At 35.8% G+C, this 27296-nt stretch overlaps 3 protein-coding genes across 14 annotated transcripts in view; 1 reads left to right on the top strand and 2 right to left on the bottom strand.

Annotated features, from left to right (window-relative positions):
- The window catches only part of LOC141426873 (dual specificity calcium/calmodulin-dependent 3',5'-cyclic nucleotide phosphodiesterase 1A-like), a 348580-nt gene that overhangs the window by 160062 nt on the left and 161222 nt on the right, over positions 1–27296 (top strand). The gene's annotated exons all lie outside the window — the stretch shown is intronic.
- Positions 1079–8359, bottom strand: LOC141426867 (maltase A1-like). The gene is made up of 10 exons (XM_074086091.1): positions 8129–8359; positions 7867–8046; positions 7629–7786; positions 7435–7560; positions 6566–7021; positions 6370–6477; positions 6036–6186; positions 5575–5770; positions 4959–5096; positions 1079–1206 (listed from the first exon to the last, which is right to left on the bottom strand). The coding sequence occupies exons 1-10, from the start codon at positions 8292–8294 to the stop codon at positions 1140–1142; spliced, it is 1746 nt and encodes a 581-aa protein (XP_073942192.1). The 5' UTR covers positions 8295–8359; the 3' UTR covers positions 1079–1139.
- Positions 10290–25794, bottom strand: LOC141426266 (maltase A1-like). The gene is made up of 12 exons (XM_074085115.1): positions 25686–25794; positions 23398–23562; positions 22761–22940; positions 21984–22141; positions 21176–21301; positions 20536–20792; positions 18438–18636; positions 17498–17605; positions 16730–16880; positions 12929–13124; positions 11328–11465; positions 10290–10563 (listed from the first exon to the last, which is right to left on the bottom strand). Exons 1-12 carry the CDS (start codon positions 25696–25698, stop codon positions 10494–10496), a joined length of 1761 nt encoding a protein of 586 aa, XP_073941216.1. The 5' UTR covers positions 25699–25794; the 3' UTR covers positions 10290–10493.

Below are 27296 nucleotides of genomic sequence, written 5' to 3'. Positions count from 1 at the left end.
GCTCTTGTATGCGTGACCTTAACTCTGGTAGAAGTACCTATTTTTTTATTTGCATGTTTCTAATTTGTCATCATCATCATCATGTCAGCCGAAAGATGTCCACTGCTGGACATAGGCCTCCCCCAAGGCTCTCCACTCAGACCGGTCTTGTGCTTTCCGCATCCACCGCGATCCCGCGATCTTAACCAAGTCGTCACTCCATCTTGTTCGAGGCCTACCGACAGCCCGTCTCCCGGTCCGCGGACGCCACTCGAGAACCTTCTGACCCCACCGGCCATCAGTCCTGCGAGAAATGTGCCCCGCCCACTGACACTTTAGTTCTAATTTGTGTTTTAATCAAATCATTCAAACTCAATTTTACCTACTGTCAGTGGACCTACTATCAGTGGCCCCATTGATTTGAAAATTTGGTATACGTTATGCAAGTTGAACGGCAACTCCAGTGCACTCACTAAAAACACTGTCATCAAAAAAGGTTTACTAATGTTATGTCAACATAGACAATACATATCAATTTTGATAGTAACCTTATCACGCAAATGCGTGTTTTTAAAGCTATCCACGCGCTCTTCATGCACATCTAGCTCAAGTATTCACTAGCTTAAGATAAGATTTAGTTTGCAAATCTCATTTGAAAAAAATCTCCTTGATATGCAGGATGTCGTAATGAGGGCTATCACGTATGAATTCACCGCTAAAGGCGCTAGTGTAGCGAGAGGTCTCCGAAATGTCAAATCACACTGTTATTGGGTGAGCTACGCGGGTCTATTTATAAAGCCTGACCAGAAATATATGACTATTCGCCATGTTGCGGGATTTAATTGGAACTAATTTCTTACACTGGCAATAATTTTAATGAGTCAATGTGTCACTGTGGCGGATTCTTTGAACAATAACAAAAAATGCCCAAAACCATTCGTAGTCAACAACGGATCATTGTGAATAATGTTTTTAATGAACTAATGAAAAAAAAAACGCTTGGAGAATGAAACTATTTCGCTACGTAACTATTTCGGCATTCTGTGCCGTGTGCTATACCGCTAGTAAGATAATAGGATAGGATAAAAAGTAAGGACAATTGAGAACTTCAACAAATCGTTTATTTTTAAACACAAGAATGAAACGCAGTTAATAATCTTCTATTTAACCTTGAGGACAAGCGACTCAAATCCAGCCAGAGGCAGAGATGCGGCGGGGAACTTGTCGCTGTAACAAAAGATATTAATTTATACTCAGTAGTTATTAACCAACTTTAGATGTATTTTTTGGACTTTTTTTTTTTAAATTTATTACGTAAGTATAGATATTTGTCAAGGCTTTAATAGTTTAATTATATATTACATAAACATAAAAACGGTATATTAGGTACAATAAAATTAAATAAGCTAAAACTATAATAAATCTAAAAATGGACCCTGCGGCATGGTACCAAAGATGCTGGCAGCATTTCCCCGCTGGATCGCAAGACTGATGCATTGAGCGAGGAAGCTGCCAGCTCTTCGGTCTCCTGTGGTATCTCTGAGTCTCTTTGATAGATCTTTGAAGAGACTCAGAGCGCCAGGTATGGACAAAAGGTATAGTCAGTAATCTTCTATTACATATTAAAATATTATGGTAGGTACGACTTTATTTATTAGTACCTCTGTTAGTCCATAATATTATACAAAAATCGGCCATCTGCGACTCGTTCCCGCGCATCGAGGATTATGTACAAAACATACGCTATAAATACGCAAATTCTAAGTAAAATATACGCAGTATGGGGTCATTTTATATGGGTTACTTGAGACCCCCCTTCGACTAGTAGAATTATAATTTTATCAATTTAAGTTGTAGTGAAAAAAAGCCGTGATGGCCTAGTGCTCTCAAGCAGAGGTTCGTGGGTTCAAACCCCGGCCCGCACCTCTGAGTTTTTCGAAATTCATGGGCGAAATAACATTTGAAATTTACCACGAGCTTTACGGTGAAGGAAAACATCGTGAGGAAACCTGCACACACATGTGAACTAATTCAATGGTATGTGTGAAGTTCCCAATCCGCACTTGGCCCGCGTGGGAACTATGGCCCAAGCCCTCTCATTCAGAGAGGAGGCCTGTGCCCAGCAGTGGGACGTAAATAGGCTGGGATGATTGATGATGAAGTTGTAGTGGCAAAGATAATATTGCACACACATTTAAACTGTGCATTGGCGGTCAGTCAGTCAAAAAATCAGGTTACCCTTTTATAGATATTAGGAGGAAATCTTTTAGAGATAATCAACAATAAATAATAATTATGTACAAAGTGAATACATTGCGTACACTGCTCAAAAATTTTAAAAGCGTTTGAGAAAAACCAAAGTATGAACGACACCAGCTTGAAAAAAAACCGGCCTAGAGTGTATCGGACACGCCCAAGATAGGGTTCCGTAGCCATTACAAAAAAAAGTAATATAATGTGCGTTATAACACAATTATAACACTTACTACAGTCTTAAAATCTTTTACCAGAAAAAGACCGTATCTTCACGGCACTTACGTCCTTTTGTTGAGAAGCGCAGTTTTTCGGCAATAACTCAAAAACGGTATATTCGATCATGTTGAAACAATTTTCGTTGAAAGTATTTATTAGGTAAACGTTACCTTTCATATTTTTTGCATATTTTTGGACAAATGGTTTACAAGATAGTTTCACAAATTTTGCTAATTTGGGAGCGATTATTTCCGGAAATCTTCACTTAATCAATAAAGTTTTTGAGAAACCTAACTATCATTTCAAAAGAGCTGTCGAACTATGTGCCACACGTTGATGCGAGTAATTTTTTTTTTTTAAATTTCTGTTATGTGTATGGAGTGCCCCCCTATAAATATTTATTTTTGTAATTTAAATACAAAACTAAATAGCGGCTTTGACAAGACATCTGTACTCCATATTTCATTGATATACATCTTGTAGTTTTCAAGTAAAATGCCTGTGACATACGGACAAACGGACAGACAGACAGACGGACTTGACGAAACTATAAGGGTTCCGTTTTTGCCGTTTTGGCTCCGGAACCCTAAAAACGTATAATCGGTTCAAATGTTTTACGTAAGTATTTTTAATAAACTTTGTACGTGGAACTTCAGTAAAAATAGCCAAGACGTTGACGCGTTGAACTATGGAATTTAACGACGTTACAGCTTTGTATACTAAACGTCGAATGTTGTTCGTCTCGAAAACTCTTGGAAGCGTGAAATTGACTCTGGAAACAATCTCAAGAAATCTTGTGTAATAACAATCAATTAATGAAACTTTCTATGGGGCGAACTTTGTAAAATCTCAATAACCAACTTTTGGGGGGCATTGGCCAGGTTTCGAATTCGTATAGCTAAGTCTACTTGTAAATTAAATTATGGATAATGATCGAAGTTTTTGCTAATGACGGTAAGTTCAGGTTTGACTTTTTGCTGTAAAAAAAGAACAAATTGGATGCTTTATTCTATGCTACCTTTAACCAGGGACTTTATTCGCCTGAACTATTTAAATCGACCACTTAAATTGCCATTTCAGTATTTCATTCAGTTCCTATTAATTAAATCGTAGTGTACATCCCAATCCCGAGGATAATCAGTCACATATGAATGTCAAAAAAATCTACTACCGGTTCGGAAAAACCGGTACCGGTTCGGTTTTCATTTGTAATCAGCCATATTGTACCGTTTGTACCCAAATAAACATTAAAACCTCTGCTGAGAAGAATCCGGCAAGAAACTCAACGAGGAATATAAAGTAATCGGGATTAAAAGTAGCCTTCGTGTTGTTCCCCAGATCATTGGCATACCAAATTCCATCCAAACCGGTCCAGCCGTTTTAGAAAGAGAAATTAACAAACATGAAATGAAATTTTGCTTGGCTCAAGTTTTGTTTGGTATGAAATTCAAACCTGCAGTATTCCCACGATCATAATATATATATTTTTTATCATCGATAAGATTCGTTATTTATAATTAGATTATAATCCGTTTATTTGATAAGATACCTATCTTGCCCAATTTTTGATTATTAAATTAAATATTAAATATAATGACCCGGATAACTCACGTCTTAAATCGACTTTAGCTCGACATGTTCCGGGCTAATCCGTAGCCCTTCGTCTTCGGAGCAACGCGACTCAGCGGCTTCTACGACGAAGACGAAGACGACGAAGACGGGACGAAGGGCTACGGATTAGCCCGAAACATGTCGAGCTAAACTCGATTTAAGACGTGAGTTATCCGGGTCATTATATTTAATATGAGTGAGTCTCACGGTAGTTTCATGTTCAAAATTAAATTAAATGATTATATTAAAGATAAAAATTACAATACTTGAACTGTAAAATAATTGTGACTCTCCTCAAGAGAAGTTAAAGTTGGTAACAATAAACTGGACGAAGATCGTTAAATCAGATTTAAATGCTCCGTAGCTGCACATATTCTCAATGAAATGCATTGGTTTGAACATTAACCTATATCGAAGGCAATTAGTCGTTTAACAAAATAACTGACCCATTATTGATTTGCACTAAAACTGAATATAAACGTCATAATGTCGTTTAATTATAGATTCGCAGCAAAATTTAAAGTAGTTTCAAGTTTTAGTATGATTTGGTGTCGTTATGAAATACATTTGGCACTATTTTCCATCAAAGTTTTCTTTTTGCATTTAGGTTCTTTAAGCATGATTGATAATAATATATCAAACCTTAAAAATTGTGCTATATTATATTTTTCGTGGACTATGAAGAGTAGGTTCAAGAGGTTGTATGAAAATAGAATTTCAGTGCTATTTAACTAATTAAGATTATAATGAGATATTCAGAGTATAACATAATCAACCAGTATTTGAATTAACTAAGTCATTATAGTTCACATTATGCGCAGTGTTCTTAGATTTATTTAAGATATTTAGGTGACGAAAATCTCAACTGGTTTACCTAAACAATGTCGTCAACTTACCCTTCATTTTTCTGCGACTGTATGCTCCTTAGCACCACTTTGACGTCACCAGAAACATTTTCAAAGTATGTCAGGTTCACATCGTGCTCTACGTCTCGCATGTTCACAACCACAAGGTAAACCTCTCCTTTGTACCACCTGTAAACATCGTTTAGTGGTCACTATGCCGATTCAACCAATCGATTTCGACCTTTATAGTCTTGGCCTAGAATTCTTATTGGAAGTTTGAGTCGATAATATCTTAGGTCATTCTTATGCTACGTGGAGGCTTGTTCATAGCTATAAATCTTGTCCAATTATAAATTTACTATGTTTAACGAAAACGTGATGATTGTGGTTATAAATAACCGTTTAGGAAACTTATCAGCTGTTTATGCCTATTTGCAGCTTGCATCCATTTTTGTTGCTAAAACTTTTATGCTACTTGATTGCTACATACTTCCTTACTATTCAAGAATTAGTCAATCATGACAAACGATGAGGAAAGCCAAGCCAATCATCAAAATATTACGAATAATATGCCCCAAACCGAGTAGCTACAAGCAATTATCATCGTTTTTAAAATAAAAGGTTGGTCAGGCCATCTCATAGTTTGACACTGGCAATTTTGCGTTACCTTCTGAAAGCGAAGACGTCTTGGTTCAAAGCTAGTGACTCGAAGCGTCCATGTCTGAATACTCTGTCCTGTCTCAGTGCAGCCAGGGCTTGGTAGAGCTTCAAGTGCGATCTCTCAGCTGCTCTTTGAACTTCCACGTTCAAGGTTTCGTAACCCTCGGCTACTGGCAGCCAGGTTTTGTCAGCGGTTGAGAATCCTTTAAAACAAAAATTAAAAACTCAACAAAACGACGGCGTGCTTTAATATGATTAAGATGGCAGCAACTAAGCAGTAGTAGCAACTAAGCTATTTCTGGATCCCGGTGTTAAAAGAAAAATGAAATTCGAACATCGGACTGATGTGATTTGCACTATATTTGTGAAAAATATCCTTAGATCTGATTCAAACGATTTGATCACCACTAAGAATAGCGTTAACTTACAACTTTGGATAAAAATAAAAGCATCTTTGAATAAATTTACCAGCATTTTTCTCAGCGTTCCATTGGAAGGGTGTCCTCTCAGGATCTCTGGACCATTTACCGTAGTTGATAGGGTCATTAGTATTGCATCCAGAAGGATCAACTGTGTCTTCCCAGCTCACATATCCGTCTACGAGACCTAATTCCTCACCCTAGAAAATATTAAAGGCTTTAAATAGCCCGCTGAGAACATAAAACGTTAATTCTAATTTTATAGTCTTTGCTATAAAATTGTTATAGCCACGAATTAAAATTACTTGTCTGAATTTACCAGTCGTAAAAACAACATTAAACCTGTTTATAAAAATCAATTAACGGGTATGTAATACACTTACCATATAAGTGACTCCCACTCCAGGTAGCAATAAGATGATCATGTTAATACCATCAACTAAAGAAGACCCGTACCTGGTTGCCATGCGGCTATTGTCATGGTTGCCCACCTTAAATCACACAAGTATAAATGTAGTAACTATTATCTTTCATGTGATCCAAAACATATTTGTTTTTATCCAAAGCAATATATCTTACCACCCAGTTGGCATCCTTATCAAGAGGCTTGTATGTCAAAAATTTATCGATAGCTCTTTTGATATCACCAGCAGATGAAGATGCATCTACATCAGTAATCAGATCAAAGTTAAATGGCATTTGAGCGCCCTTCCTGTCACCTTCACCGAAATATTTTACAACGTCTTGGATGCTTGCATATACTTCAGTCATCATTACTCTAGTCAGACCGTCACGAGCCTTGAATTCATCAAGGACATCTCTCCAATCATAAACAACATAGTAAGTTTCGTTCTGGTTCTTAGTGTAAATGTGGTCAAGAGAGTCATGGTCATCTAAAGACACTCCAACGGCACCGGACAGGGGCTCATCAGGGTATTGACCGCCATGAAGATTCTTGTCGACTTCGAACAAACAATTGACAGCGTCAACTCGGAAACCAGCGACACCTCTCTCTAGCCAAAAACGGACAACATTCTAAAATAAGAAATAAAAATTTAAGTACAAATGATAAGACGACCAAAACAGTGAGATAGACTGAAGTCTGAAGTGAATCTTAATTATTAAAATGAGGTGACAGGGGTCACTCATGTATGTATCATGTATGTATGTATGCCCGCCATGTTTCTAACCAATCAGTGGTCGCTCGAACTGACTCTTCGGACAGTTTTTATACGTATTACTGTATTATATTATATTGCATTAGTATTATTGTCATTTTTTATCGGCTGGTTTCCGTTCGAGCTCTCCTTGATAAAGAACCAAGTATTGGTTTGAAATATGTTGACCATATTTTGGCTATTAACCCTTGTAAATTGTCCTTGTATCTTATTTTAATGATTATGTCTGTGTCTCACAGAAGATTTATTTCAAAAGTTTATCTCACTTACTTCCATCTCGGCAACAACATCAGGGTTCCGGTAGTTAAGATCAGGTTGGCCGACAACGAACTGATGAAGATAGTACTTTCCGACTTCTTCTCTGTACTCCCAGGCGCTACCACGGAAGTGGCTAAGCTGAAAGTAAAAGTAAAATTTAAAAATGTTCAACTTTAGTTCGAGTTGTATCGTCAAAACAATTTTACCCAGTTGTTTGGAGGCTGCCTGTTGCCATCCTCATCAATGATAGCGTCTTCCCAGACGAAATAGTTATAGTATTTCTCATCACCTTCTAACGCTTTCTGAAACCACTCGCTTTCATTGGACGAATGGTTGGGTACAAGATCCAGTACAACCTTTATACCTGAAGGACATAAGCTTCGTGAATCCCAACTTTCAATAACAATAATAAGTAGGTATTCATTGATGTTTAATTCTTATTACCAAGTTCTTCAGCCCTTTTGGTTAGGGCTTCAAAGTCTTCCATAGTACCGTATTCGTCATGGACAGCGTAGAAGTCCGAGATATCGTAACCAAAGTCGTACATCGGTGACTGGAACATAGGCGAGAGCCAAATCGCTCCAACTCCTATTTCTTTGATATATTCTAATTTTGACGTGATGCCTGAAATTTTTTAATGAAAAAATATAAATTAGTGAAGAAATAAATAATGCAATAAATAAAATAATGATGAAAATAAGCATACCATTGAGATCACCAATACCATCTCCATCGCTGTCAGCGAAAGAACGAGGATAGATTTGGTAAAATATGGTGCTCTCCCACCATTCGAGGTCCTTTTCTTTCCTGCTGGTAATGGCATTGCCGAGACAGAGAGCTACCACAAATGGCAGCAAATACACTGCCTTCATGATTGTTTTGTTCAAAATTATCTTAATGCCAATGAAGTCTACCACCAACTGTTTCCTATCAGCTCCCTTAAGGTTTATATAGCTGAGCAAGATTACCCGCGCACTTCACAATCTTATTATCTATGACACTTGAACTACGTCTGATAAGGATAGCATAATTTTAAGAAAATACTACAAACAATACGGAGTCCGTTACAAACAATTCTTAAATGGTTATGTTGCCTAAAACTGTGGTCAGACTTTTCGTAATCTTGTTAATTATTTTATAGAAAATAAGGCCGTTTCTGAAATTTTTGTTTACCACAACAGCTGAAGTTGATAGAGATTTATAGCATAGTTACTTTAAAATGCACTCGTTTGCTTGTTTATTACTATTCGACGTTCGTAGTTATACAAAACACACACAAACATCACGCCTGTATTCCCAAAGTGGGGCAGGTAGAGCACACGAAACGTTACCGTTTCGGAGCCACTTTTAGCAATTTTAGGTTTTAAGTGTGAGGAAAACGGTACAATAGTGACAGGTTGCTAGCCTGTCGCCTACGGTATACCTAAACTTATATCCGTATATCCTATGTTCGTAGTTATATTTATGTTTAATATTAAGAATAATTACTTATCTTGTATTTGCTGTGAAAACAAGTTAAATTATATAACTTGGAGATAATCGAATCACACTAGACTGTTCTTATCCCATCGCTATTTTCATATCTGATAATTTTGACAAATTTAAGTATTTCCTGGCTCAGTCTAGGTTAAATTTGTCAATAACCGTAAAATGTAGGTAAACTATAATATTTTAAGATTTAGCGTTCGAAATGTCAAGGAAAGTTCTTGAAAAATCTTTAGTAGATTGAATAAACAATAGATGACGTTGATCGAATCTTATCCCATCGCCATTTTCATATCTGATAATTTTGACAAATTTAAGTATTTCCTGGCTCAGTCTAGGTTAAATTTGTCAATAACCGTAAAATGTAGGTAAACTATAATATTTTAAGATTTAGCGTTCGAAATGTCAAGGAAAGTTCTTGAAAAATCTTTAGTAGATTGAATAAACAATAGATGACGTTGATCGAATCTTATCCCATCGCTATTTTCATATCTGATAATTTTGACAAATTTAAGTATTTCCTGGCTCAGTCTAGGTTAAATTTGTCAACAACCGTAAAATGTAGGTAAACTATAATATTTTAAGATTTAGCGTTCGAAATGTCAAGGAAAGTTCTTGAAAAATCTTTAGTAGATTGAATAAACAATAGATGACGTTGATCGAAACATTCCATGAAATTTCAATTTTCTTAGAAATAGACTATTAAATTACTAGATAAGTACTACCTTAGAAGTGCATTATAGAAAATGATAATAATATACTTACGTCAGTTAAATTGGAGTACCGATCTTTAATGATAAGAGTGCTTAGGCACTAGAAAGATACATTGATATGAAACATTTACACTTGATTTCAATTATTATTTTTATAGTGTTACAAATTAAAAGTACAAGTAAGAAAGCCTTAATGTTAAATAATGATAATAATATGATTGTTCAAAACAAACCACAATATTAATTCAAACGACAGTAGATAATCTTTTTCAACTATCACGAGGAGGATTGGCAAATATCGCCTTGGGAAATTAGTTATTTTTTTCTTCACTTGAACAACTAATAACATAAATACAGCGTGTTTTTTTATACAACCTCAAACTTTAAGGCTAATTAGTGAAGGCCCTCATAATCACACTTTATTATGTTTTACTAAAATATGTAGACTTATTATTTTCCTTATAAAAAAATTTGCACGCAATGTTTCGCTATGTTATAGTACTTTATTTTTATTCAAAACGTCGCACTTGTTGACGTGACAGCTGTCACAGAACGCTTCTCTCTCGTATCAAATATTATAATCCAGTAATAAGTTACAGTTTGAGGCTATATCAACAATACACGCTGTATAAGTATCTAATTAAGGAAACGGTAGAATAAAGAGTAAAATAAATTTCGCATTTTTAATAAGTATTTCATTATAAAATTTCGTACCTATTACATCGCAAAGGTGAAACGTTCGTCATCAGTAAAGTAAAGCAAAGAAGCACTTTTATGGTTATGAAAGATATAAAATGTGATAAAACTTTTAGGGCGGAGTTTCTTCGACGCAAAATATATTTGGGCTTCTTACTGACTCTTTTATATTTAATTTTAAACCTGCATCCTGAGAACCAGAGCTTCGTCGGTACCTAAATCTAGATAATTGGCTTGGACGACGTCGCTGAAAAAAAAAAGGTTTTTTTTTACAAAACAATTAAAGGTGAGTTAAAGCAAGTTGCTACCAAATACTTTTTAACCGACGAAAAAAACGAAGGAGGTTCTCAAGACGACGCGTATATGTATATATATATATATATTTTTTTATGTATGACCACGCATAACTTTTCACAGAGTTGTTCGATTTTGAAAAATATTTTTTTAATGGAAAGGGTATACCCCGAGGGTGGTCCTATTTAAATTTGGGAAAAATATTCCTACCCTAAGAGTAAGAAAACAGGGGATGATTGATTGTTCAGTCACTGATTGTAATGTATGACCAGGCATAACTTTTTACAGAGTAAACCGATTTTCATAATTATTTTTTTATTGGATAGGGTATAACTTGAAGTAGGTATTATATAAATTTGGAAATAAAATTACCCCCAGGGTGAGAAAAAAGTATAAAATAAAAAAAAATAACGAAAAAATTGAACCGCCGAAAAAACAGAAAAGCAAAAAATAATAAACCTTTTTCTCCTATTTAACTTTAATCTAGATACTAGTTTGAAGTCGGTGCCTCAGTACTAGCCATCAGGAGTGGATCTATAGTCGTCTGCCTAATGGGCTTCTATCACTCCTGATGGCTCGTGATGAGGCACCGACTTCAAACTAGTACCTAGATTAAAGTTAAAAAGGTTTATTATTTTTTTCTTTTCTGTTTTTCCAGCGGTTCAATTTTTTTGTTAAAAAGTTTTTGTAGTTTGATTTATTAAATTTTACGCTCACTTCGTTGTTCTCGTGGAAAGTACACTGCTGACTTCAACTTCTAATTGACCGAAAATCAAGTCAAAGGCAGTTAAATTCACGACGCTGTATGACTTGCCAACATTCATGACCACAACGTAGGCGTCATCATTGTACCATCTGGAAAAAACACATTCTTGTTATTAGTTTTCAACTCAGGTACTTATTTAAGTTTAAATTTGTTACAAAAATTACGATTTGAGTACCCAATCTATTATCCACAATTAATGAAGAAACTATTAGAAACTACGGATAGAACTATATTCGAATCCAATGGGATTGAGCAATCTGGTAAACAAAAGTGGTAACTGACATTGACACCGACTTGTCTATGGTCCTAGAGATGTAAATGCACTTTAAGATACTTCAATCAGCAGTGAATAATTATTTTTAATTAATTTATTATTTCATTATTTTAGTATTTATTATTTGTATGTTTATAATTATGATAAAGTAGTAAACGAACATACAAGTTTATTTATATTTAATCGCTTTTTTTAATAAATAACTTCTGAGTTCTGTCCAATGGGGCAAAGAGTCAGATTGGCGGGTGTACCATTAGAAATATAAAAATGCAACTATACAAAATAAGTACTCAAAATGTACTACTTCATCATAAGTGCTTGTTATAGCCTAAATTGAATAAAGATATTTTTGACTTTGAATGTTAGCAGACCGTACATGAAGTTATTACATGTGGAGGTATACCAGCCGTCCCGAATGTCAGGACGGCGGGTGTATGCGGTATACACCACACCGCGTAGGTACAGAAAACCAATTTGTTATGAACCTATTGATTATTGACAAATGCTATTACTCGAAATTACCAGTCATCCTGTATATGTGGCATAAATGTGCTATCATGTAGAACGTGACTCCTTCAACTTTTAGAATCGCGATATCTCAGGAATGGTAATTCTTAGAATAGGTTGTTATAGGTTGGATATATTAAATAATTATTTTTGTAAAGACTAAACAGACTTCGGTGAGTAAAAAATGATGACGTCAATTTGAAAAATTCGTTATTTTTCTCGTCTTTAAATTAATTCTATAAAATAAACATATTTATAATTGTATTTTATAATTGGATTGAAACATATTTACACAATTATTTAACGATGATACAATGATGTTTCGATGTTTTTAACAATGGTGGGTTCATTGAGATGCGAATATGATCGGGATTTTCGTTCAAATGTAAGTAACTAAGGAGTAATCGTGAAAAATTGCTTTGTTTACACGATTGCTTAATTCAGTTGGTTTCGAAATTACGTTTGAGTGGTAAGCTAGCATGGGAATCGATCTCTTCCAAATCAAACATTGGACACCCGAAAGCCTAGGACATAGCTGGAATCAAACTCTCAAGGAGCATTTTTTATCAAAATAATTATCATATCACCAAACATGTGTAACATCACATATAACAGACACGTCGTGTATCCTGTTAAGATAATAGGTATTTTTCTTCTCAATTCTTAACCCTAATCTTGATAGAGTTCAATCACAGAAACACCGATAGAGTGAGCTCGGAAAGTTTTCGATGAAATTTTCCGAATTCAATCATCACTGTAATGATAACAGACCTCTTGAAGGCGAACACGTCGTGGCTTAGTGCTAAAGACTCGTAGCGGCCGAGTCGGAAGGCAGGGCGACGGCGTAGGGCTGTGAGAGTCCTGTATAATTGGAAGTGAGAACGCACTGATGCTCGCTCTACTCCGACGTTGTTGAGCTCATAGTCTTCGGCTAGAGGCAACCATGTCTCGTCTGATTGTGAAAATCCTGAAAACAGACACATTTTAAAACATTCGCTGACATAAAAAAAGGATAAAGTGTTGTGTGGAAAATCGAATCAGCTGTAGCTAAACAGATGTCAAATTTCAAGTTTTATCAAGTTGTATTTCAGGTTTGTGAAAAAAAAAATCGCTAGAAGAAGGGACGGAATGTTAGCACTGTAGTTTTGGATAAGAAAAAAGAGTAATTTTTATTCAAAAGCTAAATAGTACGTATTGAAATGGTTATGTGTTCCCAAGCAACACTAATTAAGTATGCATAATACTGTACGTCTATTCTTACTTCTAAAATTGAAATTTATATCTGAATTTCATCACATTCGATTCATAAAATAATCATGATAAAACAGTGTTTTGATTTGATATGAAGTCTTTAAAAAAATGGGTCTCTAATTGCGAGTCTGATCGAAACCGGAGTTGTTGAAATGTCGCTAGATGGCGTTAGTATCATGAGGTTTTTTGACGTTACGGTCTTGCTTGCTATTAACTAATAACTAATGAGCCAATTGCAAGCAAGACAGTAACGTCAAAAACTTCACGATACTAACGCCATCTAGCGATACTTCACCTGTCTTTTAGCCCTCATTGATAGAAACAACATCGAGATAAATAAACCTTTCTTCCCACGTGATTAATTACCGGTTTTAGTATTTAAGTACTTATTTACAAACTCATACATAATGGTACGAGTATGACACACATGCAACATATCACATCCTTCTGATTACTGATCTGTAAAAATGCTATAATTATTATGATGAATACGAATAGATCTTAGGATATCATATAGTCTTAGTATATAATCGTATAATATACTCTGTAGAGTGATTCCTTAGCCAATTATTGTGTGTATTTACGAGGTGATAAATCACACAATAAGGTGATAACCAATAAATCGCCGCGGTGTTCGCCGTAATTACACTGCTTTTTAGGCCAAAAAGGACACGATACAGAAATCACTAGTTTTTATAGTGCTAACTACAAAGTATTGACTATAAAGCGCAGCGAGAGATCTTTGTACAGACGGTACGCGCTTGGACCCATGGCATCAGAGTTTCGACTCTGAATGCCAATGTAATTTGAATGCTAATATAATCCGCCTTTGTAAGTGTATCTCGAAGTTTATCAATTGTGTTTTGTTTCTTTTCTTTTGTACAATAAAGAGGTAACACACATACATACTATGGCTTGGAAGCTACATTTGCAGCAGTAAGATCTTTTGGTAAGGCCGCGGTAAAACAGCAACATATTGGGTCCTTGAAAGATGGTTAGCGAAAGGGTATCCACACGCATACCAACTATAAGGATCGACCCATCTGCCAAAGAACCAGAAAGAGACCCTTGAGACTTGCCATCGTTTCTGCTATATATTCTTCAACGGTGACAAAACCCTTGGATTGGCTAATGTAAGATATTATTCAGTTTCTTGCACAAAAAATTCGTAAGCTGCGATCTTGGCCTTTACATTTTTGGCTGCTTCCGAACAGGCGTGTGCCAGAGACATTCTGGGTTGATGTTATTATGCCGAACGTATCCCTTTCACGCAATGCCCGTTATGGTCTTAATAAGGTTTCGTGGAGGCTTTGAGATGTAAAAACGTCGCAAATGGAAACCTTTTGAAGATGGATCCCGTGTTTTGGTCATCTTGCGAATTGGGAAGGGATGCGTTAATGTATTTTGAAAGTGTTTATGGACCGTCAACGTCGGAAGGCATGGTTTTTAGTGTACTGTAGGTACTGACCAAATTTATTAGAGCTCATGGTAGATATAGGTTCATAATTATTATGTATTCAAAAACGTAAAAAAATATTTATACAGTTAATTCATCTTTTAAGCAACATTCTCATTTTTTGAAATCTCTATGAAACTTCTTGTTGGAGGAAATATATTTTTCATTTGGGCTTTTTAGCAGATTGTCTTGGATTCAGAGCGAAAGCCCGTACGTATGATCAAATTTGATTAAAAACGAATAAAACAGTTTTTCTTTTCATTACATGTGTTATTCGCTACGTTAGGTACCTATATGCTAGTTGCCCGCCATATGCATGTGACAAGGGTAGCGCGACAAAGACACATTTTCTTCTAGTGGTCTGTACCACAATATTTTAACATGATCCGAGCTATTTTGACGCGTAAATAAATATCGAGAGCTGATCAAAATTAGTCAAGTCTACATCACATAGGAAACATATCTAATCTGGGAGCACGGGAGTGCCCCGCCAAGACGAGCCAAGCGAAGCGCAAGGGCATCGGGGGGCTCGGGAGTGGCCCCGCCAAGACGAGCCAAGCGAAGCACAAGGGCACTACCTACCTTTTCTCGAAGCGCTTCGTCGTATTTTTGAACCTTCTTAACTTGGGTTCGGATTATACCAGATAAACAAAATTTTCGGGATATTATGATTTCAGTGGTTGACTTATTAAAACTATAAAGTTTCTATTGCATAGCTCTTATACTTTAGATTTTATTGATATCTAAAATACCCCGATTTCGTCACTGACTCACTGATGATCATCAATATTCTTAAGGTTCTTCCTGAAGTCCTAGAAAGCTAAAATTTGGTATGTAAGCTAGTAATAGTATACAAACAACGAAAAAATCTTAAAACTTGAAACTTTTACCCAACCCATTAAACTAGGGGGTGAAAGTTTGTATGAGACTTCCGTAAATTTTGAAGCTAGAGGTCTGAATATTGATATAGGGGTTCCTTGTTATCCTTGCTATAAATAATAAGATATGTATTTCAGGATTTTTAGTAAATCATCCCCTACCCTTTCCTCCCGACACTCGCTCCGCATGCGAAAGAAAAAAATGAACAACAGAAAAAATACTCGTATAAATATCATAAGCAAATTACAAAAAGAAATTAAATCCCACAAAAACATTTCATGTTAAATGTTGCCAAGACGAGACCATGTAGCTCGCACTGTCAAAAAGTAATCAGATCTCTTGTAGAGCCAAGTTTCTAACCTTACGTGCCCAGCTCTAAATCTATAAGCCCTAATTTTACACTAAAGTTGCGACGAAATACTACAGCAGTAGCTCGTAGCGAGTAGTTCGTCGCGCGTAGCAGCGTTTTCCCGCTGTTAATCTCGTAGGCGTGCAAACCGTGGACTAAACTGGCGAGTCGGCCGCACGAACCTTTTGCAATTCGTCATATGGGCTTGAACTTAAAAATCTACATTTCCACACAGAAATAGTTTTAAAGATTGAAAAGATTACGAGCTACGCTACGATAGGCTACGAGCTACTACTGTAGTATTTCGTCGCAACTTTAGTGTAAAATTAGGGCTTATAGATTTAGAGCTGGGCACGTAGGGTTAGAAACTTGGCTCTACACGAGATCTGATTACTTTTTGACAGTGCGAGCTACATGGTCTCGTCTTGGCAACATTTAACATGAAATGTTTTTGCGGGATGTAATTAACTGTGAATCATAAAAAACTGTTTTGTATATTCACTAGCTAAACACTATTTAAAAACGTTATTTAGCAAACTGTAAAAAACATTGTTGAAAAGTTTCTAAAAGATTATCTTTAATAACGTTTTCGCACCCTTCTTGTGTCAGAAATGGATGGTCTAGAGAGTGTAAGTACCTGCGTTTTTTCCGCTGCTCCATTGGAACGGAGTGCGAGCCGGATCTCTGGATACGTCCACGAAGTTAACGGGATCATCCGTGTTGCAGGCAAGAGGATCCTTAGTTTCGCTCCATGGAACGAAGCCGTTAAGCATGCCTAATTCTTCACCCTAAAAAATGTTTGTGGAAAATGCTGCGAATATGTTTGGGACTTTTTGGTCAGGACATTGATTATACATATTTAGGGCCTGTTTCACCACTTGTCGACTAACTTTAAGTGACGGATATCAGTGATGCCGTCTCTGTTTGTTTTGTCCGAATAAACAAAGACGGCATTACTTTTATTAGAATTCTTAGAGAATACTTCTACAGTTGGTAGAGAATTTTGGTGATTAATAAATGCTTTTATTATTAATAATTTTGAAAGCTGTAAAAGTTAATGAGGCTTGTTCCATAAATATAACAGACTAGGCCATTAACTGCGACTGCGTCCGCGCAGAATACGTTTATCGGAATCCCGCAGAAACTATGCAATTTTCCGGGATAAAAACTATCCTATGTCCTTCTCCGGGACTCAAACTATCTGTATACCGAATTTCATCTGAATCAGTTTAGCGGCTTAGACGTGATTGAGTAACAAACATCTAAACCTCCAAACATCTTCACAAACTTTCACATTTATAAAATTATAGTAGATAGAATAGGTTTTTTTTACCGAGGATGTACATATTTGAAAGTTCGAGTCCCTTTACTTATTTCCAGATTATGTTCTTAAATTGTTACGTACCATGTATGTGATAGCTATACCGGGAAGCAACAGAACAAGCATGTTGTAGGCGTCCACGAGCTGCGGCCTCATACGGGAACCCACTCGGCCTTTGTCGTGGCTGCCACTCTGATAGAAAATAGAAGATGTAACCAAAAATAATATTTTATTAACACAAATATGTATCAGTTCACTTAGCAGATATATGCAGTCAAAATTAAATTTACGACAAAATTTATTTACATTAAAAAGAAAAGAATACATATCAATTAAAATAAAACTAACCTAAACGTAAAATACCTATATAAAAAAGGACAAATAATAACGAAAACTCAAACAAAATGATTTCAACCAGACCTCTTAGGCAAGGTTCCGACGATGCTCTTTGAATTTCTAGGCTAATTCTTAGCATAATACAATGTTCAAAGTGCAACATGTCAGTGATAAGGCGCCATCTTATTTATGTAAAATCTTTGCAAGGTTTGTTCATTTGGACTTTATTATCTAACTATCTAGTAATTAAGAAAATTTACCGTATTTGAAGCTCATATCTACAGCCATTGTAGCACTCATTTACTGAACTAGTATGGAGCAAAGTAATTTTAAAGACTTGAACATTTTTAGTTCATTGTGTTTTTGCCTTCGCAGTGTCCTCTTACTTCATTACAGCGGTTATCATTGACATCATAACGAAGTCATCAAACTTATATTAAGTGATATGACTCCTTATTTTCCTTATATTTTAATGCTAGCCTCCTAACCGACTTTATAATAAAATTCATGTTGTCATATTTGTTTCCTCTCTCTATATTCATTTTGATATAGTTTCATACTTAATTGAATAATACATTACTTTGCTATTTGTAGCAAGGTTTCTCAAACCTATTTCTTTTCTTTCACGTGTATGTATAACGTCTTTGTAGTCAGAAGCGATGCAAGATGTTAATATCAAAACACATACCATCCAGTTAGCTTGTTTCTTCAAGGGTTTGTACGTCAACCAACGATCCACCGTGTACTTAAAATCCCTTGCATCAGACTCTTTGTTTAAGTCGTTGATGAGAGCCAAATTGATAGGAACGTGTGCGCCTAAATGCATGCCCTCGCCATAATATTTTACTGAGTTCTTTATTCCTGTATTCGCTTCTGTCATCAGAATTCTGGAATAAATAATGAGCGGTTTGGAATTCATTCAGCTAGGGAAGTAAATTCAGTATTTTGTAAATAATATTAAATTGGTGTTTATATAACTCTACAATTAATAAAATTGGCTACTGCAACGAACGATTGTGTAGGTAAATAAAATATGCCTTAGTCTGAAGAGGACATTTCCATATGTTTAATATCATCAAACTTTTGTCATTATATTAAGGTACAATGAATCATATATTGCCGTTGAATTTATACATGTTTGACAAATGTTTATTTCCTACTCAGATCAAATAAATTATGCCGAGTGAAAATACACCTTATTCCCTGTAAGTACATAACCATCTTACATAACTGGCACTGGAAGGGGCAAAAATATATTTCCTACTTCAAAGAGATTTCTAATGATTAAAATTTGTAATGTAATTGGTCACTTTAGGATCAACTTAGGTTTCACAAAATTAGGTACGATAATGAGCGTAGTGAGGCGTGTTAGGTATAATTGCGAACACAACGCACTTACTAGCCTAGCGAGCGAAGCAAGCGCATCGCGGCAACGGCAGGCGAAGCGTAAGTACCTAATTAATAATTAAATAAATAATCATGGGACACTTGATACCAATTGATCTTATCCCAAACTAAGCAAAGCTTGTACTATGGATACTAGGCAACGGATAAACATACTTAATATAGATAAATGCATACTTAGGTAAATACATATTAGTGATATTAAACGTCAAAGATCCGAGAACGGTAAAAGCTTTCGATAGTGTAGAGCCATGGGCTGTCATAAAGTCGCTGCAAAATGCTAGGATCAATCATCGATATACCAGCCTTATTAGAAGGGATTTACGATAATGCCACACTGAGTGATACCATTTCCCCGAAACTATTCACTTCTGTGCTGGAGGATGTATTTAAAACCCTCAGATGGGAAGATCGCGGATTAAACATCACAGGGATGCGCCTGAACAATCTAAGGTTTGCTGATGATATAGTCCTTCTATCGGATAACCCAGACGATCTTCAGGCAATGATGGGGGAGTTAAACGACGCATCTATACGATGTGGTCTGGAAATGAACCTAAACAAGACAAAAGTCATGACCAGCTCAGAAGACTCGACCACTGTAATTAAGATAAACCAGACCACTATCGAGAGGGTGAAGAAGTACGTATACCTGGGGCAGGAAATTGTAATGGGCAAGGATAACCAGACAAACGAAATTGGCAGGCGTATACGACTTGGATGGGCAGCATATTCCAAGCTGGACTTCGCTTTTAAAATGAAGCTTAAGCATCCCAAAAAGCCGCATATTTGACCAGTGTGTTTTACCGGTTCTCACATACGGAGCAGAAACCTGGGTTTTTACAGGAAATTTTGCATAAGCTTAGTGTGGCCCAGAGAGCGATGGAGAGACGTTGGTAGGCATATCACTGAGGGACAGAAAAACTAACGAGTGGCTACGCCAACAGAGCCAAGTCTCAGACATAACCAAGCGCATGGCTAAGCTTAAGTGGGAGTGGGCTGGACATGTTGCCCGCAAGCATGATTCGTGGTGCAAGAGGCTCGTTGAGTGGAGGCCATGGGGTGAAAAGCGCCCTCCAGGTAGACCTCGGATGCGCTGGTACGAGGGTCTGAAAAGGGTGGCCGGCCCTAAATGGATAGAGAGAGCGCAAGATAGGGAGGAGTGGCAGAATTTGAAGGAGGCCTACATCCACAGGATCGAAAATGGCTGAAAAGAAGAAGAAGAAGAAGAAGAAGATCCGAGAACAAACAAAACAGAAGAGACTTTAGATAACAATTTGATTCCTACCAATGCTGGTTATGTAAGATAGTTATTTACAGCGAACAAGGGATATATTTATTTTTTTATTATTATATGATTACCTACTGAAATGGCTACTTACCTAGTCATGTTATCTCTGACTGAGATCGCGTCAAACACATCTCGGAACTGTGAGATCATGTCAAACGTCTCCTCTTGGTCTTTGGTATAAACATGACTGAGGTATCCATAGTCTTCGGGTTTCATCCCTGGCTTGCCGGTTTTCGGTTCGTCGGGGTACCTTCCTCCGTATATATCTTTATCCACTTCGAACAGATGATTCACTGAATTCAACCTCATGCCAGCAACGCCTTTTTCTAACCAAAATTTTATTATGTTCTGTAAAAAAAACAGCGTTAACTATAGGGCAGTTTTTTTATTATTTCATGCTTTTTGATGTTTCTGTGAAAACTTTACCGCTTCCGTGGAATGGGCTAATTATTTGCTCGTTTGATATCCATATTTGTTACAATATTTATGACAAATCGTTGAAATCATCCTGCCGTTTAGGTTACAGATGGCATCAACGAAATAGACTTGCTAAATAAACAAGCTTGAAAAACATAACCCTCGTTCAGTAAGTCGGATTAAAAGAAAAATAATGGAGTGATTTGGCCTAAATAATTTGCAGTCTAAAGGATTGAAGAAAATGGTTTATACTATCAATCAACCATGTAATTTTAAGAGGGTTAAAGACACTGTGGCGTAAAGCAATTTTTTACCTTAATCTCGTCAACGACGACCGGATTTCTGTAGTTTAGATCAGGCTGCGACTCCCCAAACTGATGCAAGTAGTACTGGTCTCTGATGGGATGGTAAGTCCATGCGCTTTTTCGGAACAAGCTTATCTAAATAATTAAACATAAACGTAACTACCACACGAATATTTTTTTATTGAAATCTGTGTAATGTAAACACAGGTCAGAAGCGGTATTATTACGACGGTCATAATTTAACGAGATAAGTTTTAAGTGGCGGGGATTTTGACTCTAAGGCTACGTACGCACTATGCGGCTAACCGCACGGTTTTAGCGTGCTGTCTCTTTCTCAAACGATACTTTGAAGTACGTAGCGTTGCGTACGTAGCCTATGGCCAAAGATAATTCAATTCCGTGCATACGCGTCCAAATCATCCCGCCATCTCCTTTTTGGTCTACCCTCGCCATCGATGGCCGTTCTTCTGTACCTTACCAATTAGTGACAGTGTGAGCCTACCTCTCTGGGTGCATGCTACAGACGTGTCCAGCCCACTTACTTACTTATAATATAAGACATTTTAAAATGAATCTAGAATATTTCAGCAGATAATTGGACAAATTTGAAGGAACACCTCCGTAAAAATATTCCAATGGAACTGTTGACTCAAGACGTAGTTGTTTGATTTTATACAGGTACTTCCAATGTAAGAAAACATTCGTCAACCTCAATATAACATTCTAGAAACCATGTTCATCAAAGAGCGATCTTTGAACATTAAATATTAAAAAGGTATTCCCTGAAATTCAACCTACATAAATGACTAATTCATACCCAGTTGTTAGGTGGACTTCGTAAGCCATGATTGTCCATATGTCCAGTCTCCCATATGTACCAATCGCTGTAGTACTCATCTTTGTTCGCTGATTTGACGAACCATTCGCTTTCGTTGCTCGTGTGATTTGGTATAAAGTCTAACAGGACTTTAATATCTAGGAATGAACAAGGTTTAGAATTATTCTATTCTAATGCTACCTCATCATCATGAGGGGAGGAGGTTGCCAATATTCGACACGCTTGGCAAGCGAGTTGGCAAGCGTAGTATAGGATGTAAGGTTGCCAGAAGACGCTGTTTCTCATCTTTTGGTAGGTATCATCTCTTAGCCGGTTTCTACTGCGCCCATGCAAGAGAGGGAGACAGACAAAATTCTAATGCCGTGCAACAGCGTGACCTTGTTAGAGCCGCGGGTCACGATGGATGCAGGCCGCTTCCAACCGAAGTAACTGGAGGTCTATGGGGGAGGAAGGCCTATGGCCAACAGTGGACGTTCTACGGCTGATAATGATATTGATGATTATTATAATGAATGCAACCTCAGCCTCTTTATTAAGTTGATTGCACTGAACTTGATACCTAATAATAAATGAATGATGAGTGGTAATCAGTGGTATTTTATTAGATGTAAAATGAAACAGAATAATTAGTAGGTTGTTCATTCATCTACATACATTTATTAGGTACATAGTCTTGTGTATTTCTTATGCAATTAAATATTTATACCGATATACTTTTCATTAAAATGTAATAAATATGCAAATGAAGTAACTCACTCAGTTCCCGAGCTTTCCTCAGTAGATTTTCAAACTCATCCATAGTTCCATAATCGGGATGAATGCTATAGTAATCGGAGACGTCGTAACCAAAATCTCGCAAAGGCGACTTAAAGATGGACGACAAAAATACCGCATCCACTTTCAGTTCTTTTAAATATTCTAGACGGTTTGTTATTCCTGATGATAAAAACAGCGTACAATAACATAACTTCATAAAGTCTACAGGTCTAAGGTACATACAGGGTTAAATAAAATTTTGGAATAGGAAGATATAGGTAAATTTATAAGAACGGGCACGAATGAATTGAATGATAGTGTATACTCGTATATATAAATACAGGTTGATTTAATAAGTTATAATCGTATCAGAAGTACATACTTGTTTACAAATTATTAAGAGGCTTCTGTATAAAAATATATTACTTTCGTTCACTTTATTCGTGTCAGCTCTTGTGGGTCGATATAGGTAGATCCACATTAAAGTAGAGACTAAAAATGTGTTTGTTTTTAACTCTGTAATTTTCTACATACATCTTAGGTTTTGACTACTTTAAACTTCATTTATAAGCTAAGAAATAAGGGGCTGTTAAGTGTAAGCCTTTAGTACATTTATTTATACAGGTTATATTCATACCAGGAATATCCCCGATGCCATCGCCATTGGAGTCCATGAAAGACCTGGTGTAAATGTGGTATATAGTGGCGGTTTCCCACCAGTCTTGCTTTACGTTGACATTCTCGTACCGTCCATAAACGATTGTAACGAATGATACAATCGCAAGTACTTGCCACACCATGCCTGAAAGGAACTAGGACATTTAGGAGTGCAAGCAAGCATCTGTAATACCCCTGGTGTTGCAGATGTTTATGGGCGGTGGTGATCTCTTACCATCAGGAGACCCACATGCTCGTTTGCCGTCGTTTGCGTCGAATGAAAAACATGTGAAAGGGTACGAAAATACTCTGATTTTCATAAGTGTTCTGTACCCGAAGTATGACAATCATAACCCTATTACTCTCTCATTGCTGTCCGTCTGTTTGTGTCTGTCTGTCGGTCACATTGTAGAATCTTGAGAACTATATAGATAGACGGCTAAAATTAACACGTTATGTGTCAAGTTACCGCTACAACCAATCTATCTATATTATATGAAATTAACCTTATTTCTCTTGGTCACGCCATAACTTGAGAACGGCTTAACTAATTCCATCCATCTTTTTGTAGAAGGTACTAAACTAACGGAATAAAAAAAGTTACGCAGAAAATTAAATAAAACGGAGAAACTTAACGACTGAACCCTTTCTAACATTGTAAATCTTAACCCGTTATATTAAAACCGCTAGGATTAAAGACATGAAACTTGACGCAATTTTTTTTAAGCGTGGCTTATAAAATTAACTACATAATTTTTGAGAATGCCCACGGAAACTTTTGGGGCATCGCGGAATTTCAGTTCAATTGTTAACCCTAATGATTATACGCGTGTATGCTAGTAAATAATTAAAATACAATACAAAATAAGTGGAGGTTCCATTAAGTTATTAATACGTTAAATTAGGTACAGTCACCTGCATTAATATCTGTCATAGAGTAGCGTGCAAAAAGATCTGACACGCCCTAGAAATAGTCGTATCAAATATTTATGCACGCTTCGTTGTGTCAGATATTGGTGCTGATTGTACGTTAAAAAAAAACTATCGCTGAAAAAAACTCTACGTTTCGAAGAAATTGTTCCTGCCAATCGGATTGAGCAGTAAAATTTTATTCAGCAAAATAAAATGTTTTGCTCTCACTTCATAATACGAGTTCGTCTGACTTCATCAGAAGTAGGTATGATTTGACCTTTCCGGTTAATTCAGCTGAAGTTTGAATTACTTATTTTTTGTTTGGTTCTTCGGCAATCTGGAGTTTATCTTAAGTGATATTCTTTTGTTTTCTGGTACTTAAAATAATGGCCGTTTGAGATTGGACGTTTGATACGGTTTGTTCATACGGTATGCGGGCAGCAAAAGGGTTAAAATTATATTTTGTTTTGTTCTATTCAGTAAAGCCACGATAGTAATGAAAGAGTTCGTACAAAATATAAAGATTGGTTTCATAAAGTTATATCAAAAAGTATATATGTTATCAATATCACCAACTTGTGTGCGTTACAATAGCTTTTTTTTTGATAGTTGTGAAAATATTTTTAAATCGCGTTCTCGATTCACCTTTAAAAGCATATTGATATCTCGGTTATTTTTGTTTCAAGATCAAATTTAATCTGAAATAACAGAAAACATCGATAAACACGTTAGTAATAAAATGTGTAGGTATAGGTAATAATATTATTGTGATTTAGTGTTACTTTATTTTAAGGTTTCATTTAAAGTAATTAGATATGATCATAGAAGTAATTTATAAATTCACTTTTCCAAATTTAAAACTATAAGTAATTCAAATCACTTTACAGTAAAATTAAAAATAATACTTAATTTGTTATTCTTTTGCAGCCAAAAGTTTGTAAGTAAGTAAAATTAGTCTATAAAAATCTTCAAATGTATTGTTTGCCGAAGCTGAAACCGTTTAGATCTCATCAGATGAGATTATTAATTACAGTAAAAGCGTTATTTCTTATCACTCTAATTGCGCTTTTTACTTGTTTTTTTACTACTACGCTTTTTACTTGTTTACTTGTTTTTTTTCACACTCGTATTTGTAGAAAAGTTATTCAACGAACTTTTTCATTCAAGATATAGATAGTCAGACTTTGACGCGGTATACTTTGAATATCGTTCGAAATATTCGCCAACTACAACAAAAAAAATCATAAAAACGTTTATCGTTTATCAACTGATCACGTAGTTGGTTAGCTCAACTAAGCTAAACCAACTATTATTTAACTAACTACTATTATTCTGAATTAATATCAATACACGCACCATAAAAAACCATTTCCTAACCCGATCCTTTTACAACAGATTCTGAAGCCCGTTCCTAATAAACACTTTTAAAGCGACCCTTCACAGCACATAAGTTAGTAACTTAATTTAAAAATACACGCACGAATATCCCTTCTCACTGCGATTAAAACATGTTTCCGTCATTTATATGGACGACATTACCTTGCGTGTTTTCAAAACATCAATTGAATAACTTTCCATTGTCATTTGAGTACTTTTATAACATGGGACAGTATTATGTCACGGGGCCATACCGTGCGAGTTCGATACTTCCTACCAATGATGCTTACAAGAGTGCCTTCTTTAATATAATTAAAAAGAATCAGATTATAGATTAATAATGTTGGTGGTTTTTTTTTGCGTACAGAGTGTCGGAGATGAGCCAAATGTAAATCAAACTCGAGCTGATTCTGAACGAAATGAAATTATATATTAAAAAAAAACAATAAAAAAAAAACGAACAAGTAATATGCCTTCGCCGCCTAACTTTGTCTAAAAGTTCATTGCCAACTAGTACCACAAAAACTATAAAGGTATAATAATATTGAATAGGCACTTATACCGTTAAGCGATTCGAAACAACCGGGAGTAACGTAAAGACGTCGCATAAAATGTATCTCAAAAATGCCTAAAACTGAGTATTAAGTAATAAACTTTCAGGCAGATCTCTTTGGCGCGTGGTATAGTCAGTTTCAGTAAACCCAATTGTCTTGTTCTTGGCATTGATATTAGGCGATTGGGTGGAGGGTCATTAAAAAATTACATTATTTTTAGGAAGTCATTCGTTACGTAATTTTCTAAATTTTCTTTATCATTTCAGGTAAGCAGTTCACTACAGAGTATTTTAGTCAACAGTAAGTTAAATGTTTATTTTAATATAATTTAATTACTTCCAACGAGGAAACTGGAGGTCGTCTATGGGTGGAGGTCTATGTCCAACAGTGGACGTTCTACGGCCGATATGATGATGATGATGATGATGATAATACACTTACTATGTTTAACTGTTCGTGTTCCCATAATAAACATATAAAAAAAATATTAAAGAATAACGGATATTTCCGTGTATTTAACTATTTTTGAGTATTTATATAATTGTTAGACTTTATAATACACCTTTATCTTGATTTGGAAGTGTCAATGACTGGTTTTGTAGAAGTTTTGAGAAGATTTTTTTATGCTGATTTTGTAAACAAACTATTTTCACTCGCTATACTTTACTTCAATTCTTGTGGCTATTTCATGGAACAAAACCGCGTAAGTGACTTTTCTCAGAATCCAATCATATTATTTTGCGTAAAATTACATACATATGATATAAAAGACGTCATAGCAAATCTACTATAAAGTTAAGATGGTTAAATATGTAAAAATGGGGAAAATACATCGTTTGTTCATCATCCTGAAACAATCGTAAAAAAACACTTACGCGTTATTTAAAAATGTATTGTTATATGACTTTTTAAAAACATATGCTCGTCTAATGGACTAATCTATTCAAAACAAATAGGTAAAAAAATGATGAGTTGGTTTTTTATAATTCTTTTCTTGTTTGTGAAGTGAGATTTAAAAGCTTGCATATTTAGTCAA

The sequence above is a fragment of the Choristoneura fumiferana genome, chromosome 3, assembly GCF_025370935.1.
Source record: "Choristoneura fumiferana chromosome 3, NRCan_CFum_1, whole genome shotgun sequence".
In the NCBI taxonomy this organism is placed as follows: domain Eukaryota; kingdom Metazoa; phylum Arthropoda; class Insecta; order Lepidoptera; family Tortricidae; genus Choristoneura; species Choristoneura fumiferana.
This window is presented reverse-complemented; position numbering and strand designations above follow the sequence as displayed.

Bases quoted from the DNA above. Each gene is read 5' to 3' on its own strand.
- LOC141426266 (XM_074085115.1), bottom strand. The intron at 22,941-23,397 runs GTATGAATATAA...TTTTATCATCAG, and splicing joins TGGCATCGGGGATATTCCTG to GAATAACAAACCGTCTAGAA. The intron at 13,125-16,729 runs GTACTTACACTC...GTCTGTTTTCAG, and splicing joins GAGCAGCGGAAAAAACGCAG to GATTTTCACAATCAGACGAG.
- LOC141426867 (XM_074086091.1), bottom strand. From the start codon at position 8,294: ATGAAGGCAGTGTATTTGCTGCCATTTGTGGTAGCTCTCTGTCTCGGC. The intron at 8,047-8,128 runs GTATGCTTATTT...AAAAAATTTCAG, and splicing joins TGGTATTGGTGATCTCAATG to GCATCACGTCAAAATTAGAA. The intron at 1,207-4,958 runs GTAAGTTGACGA...CTTTTGTTACAG, and splicing joins CAGTCGCAGAAAAATGAAGG to CGACAAGTTCCCCGCCGCAT.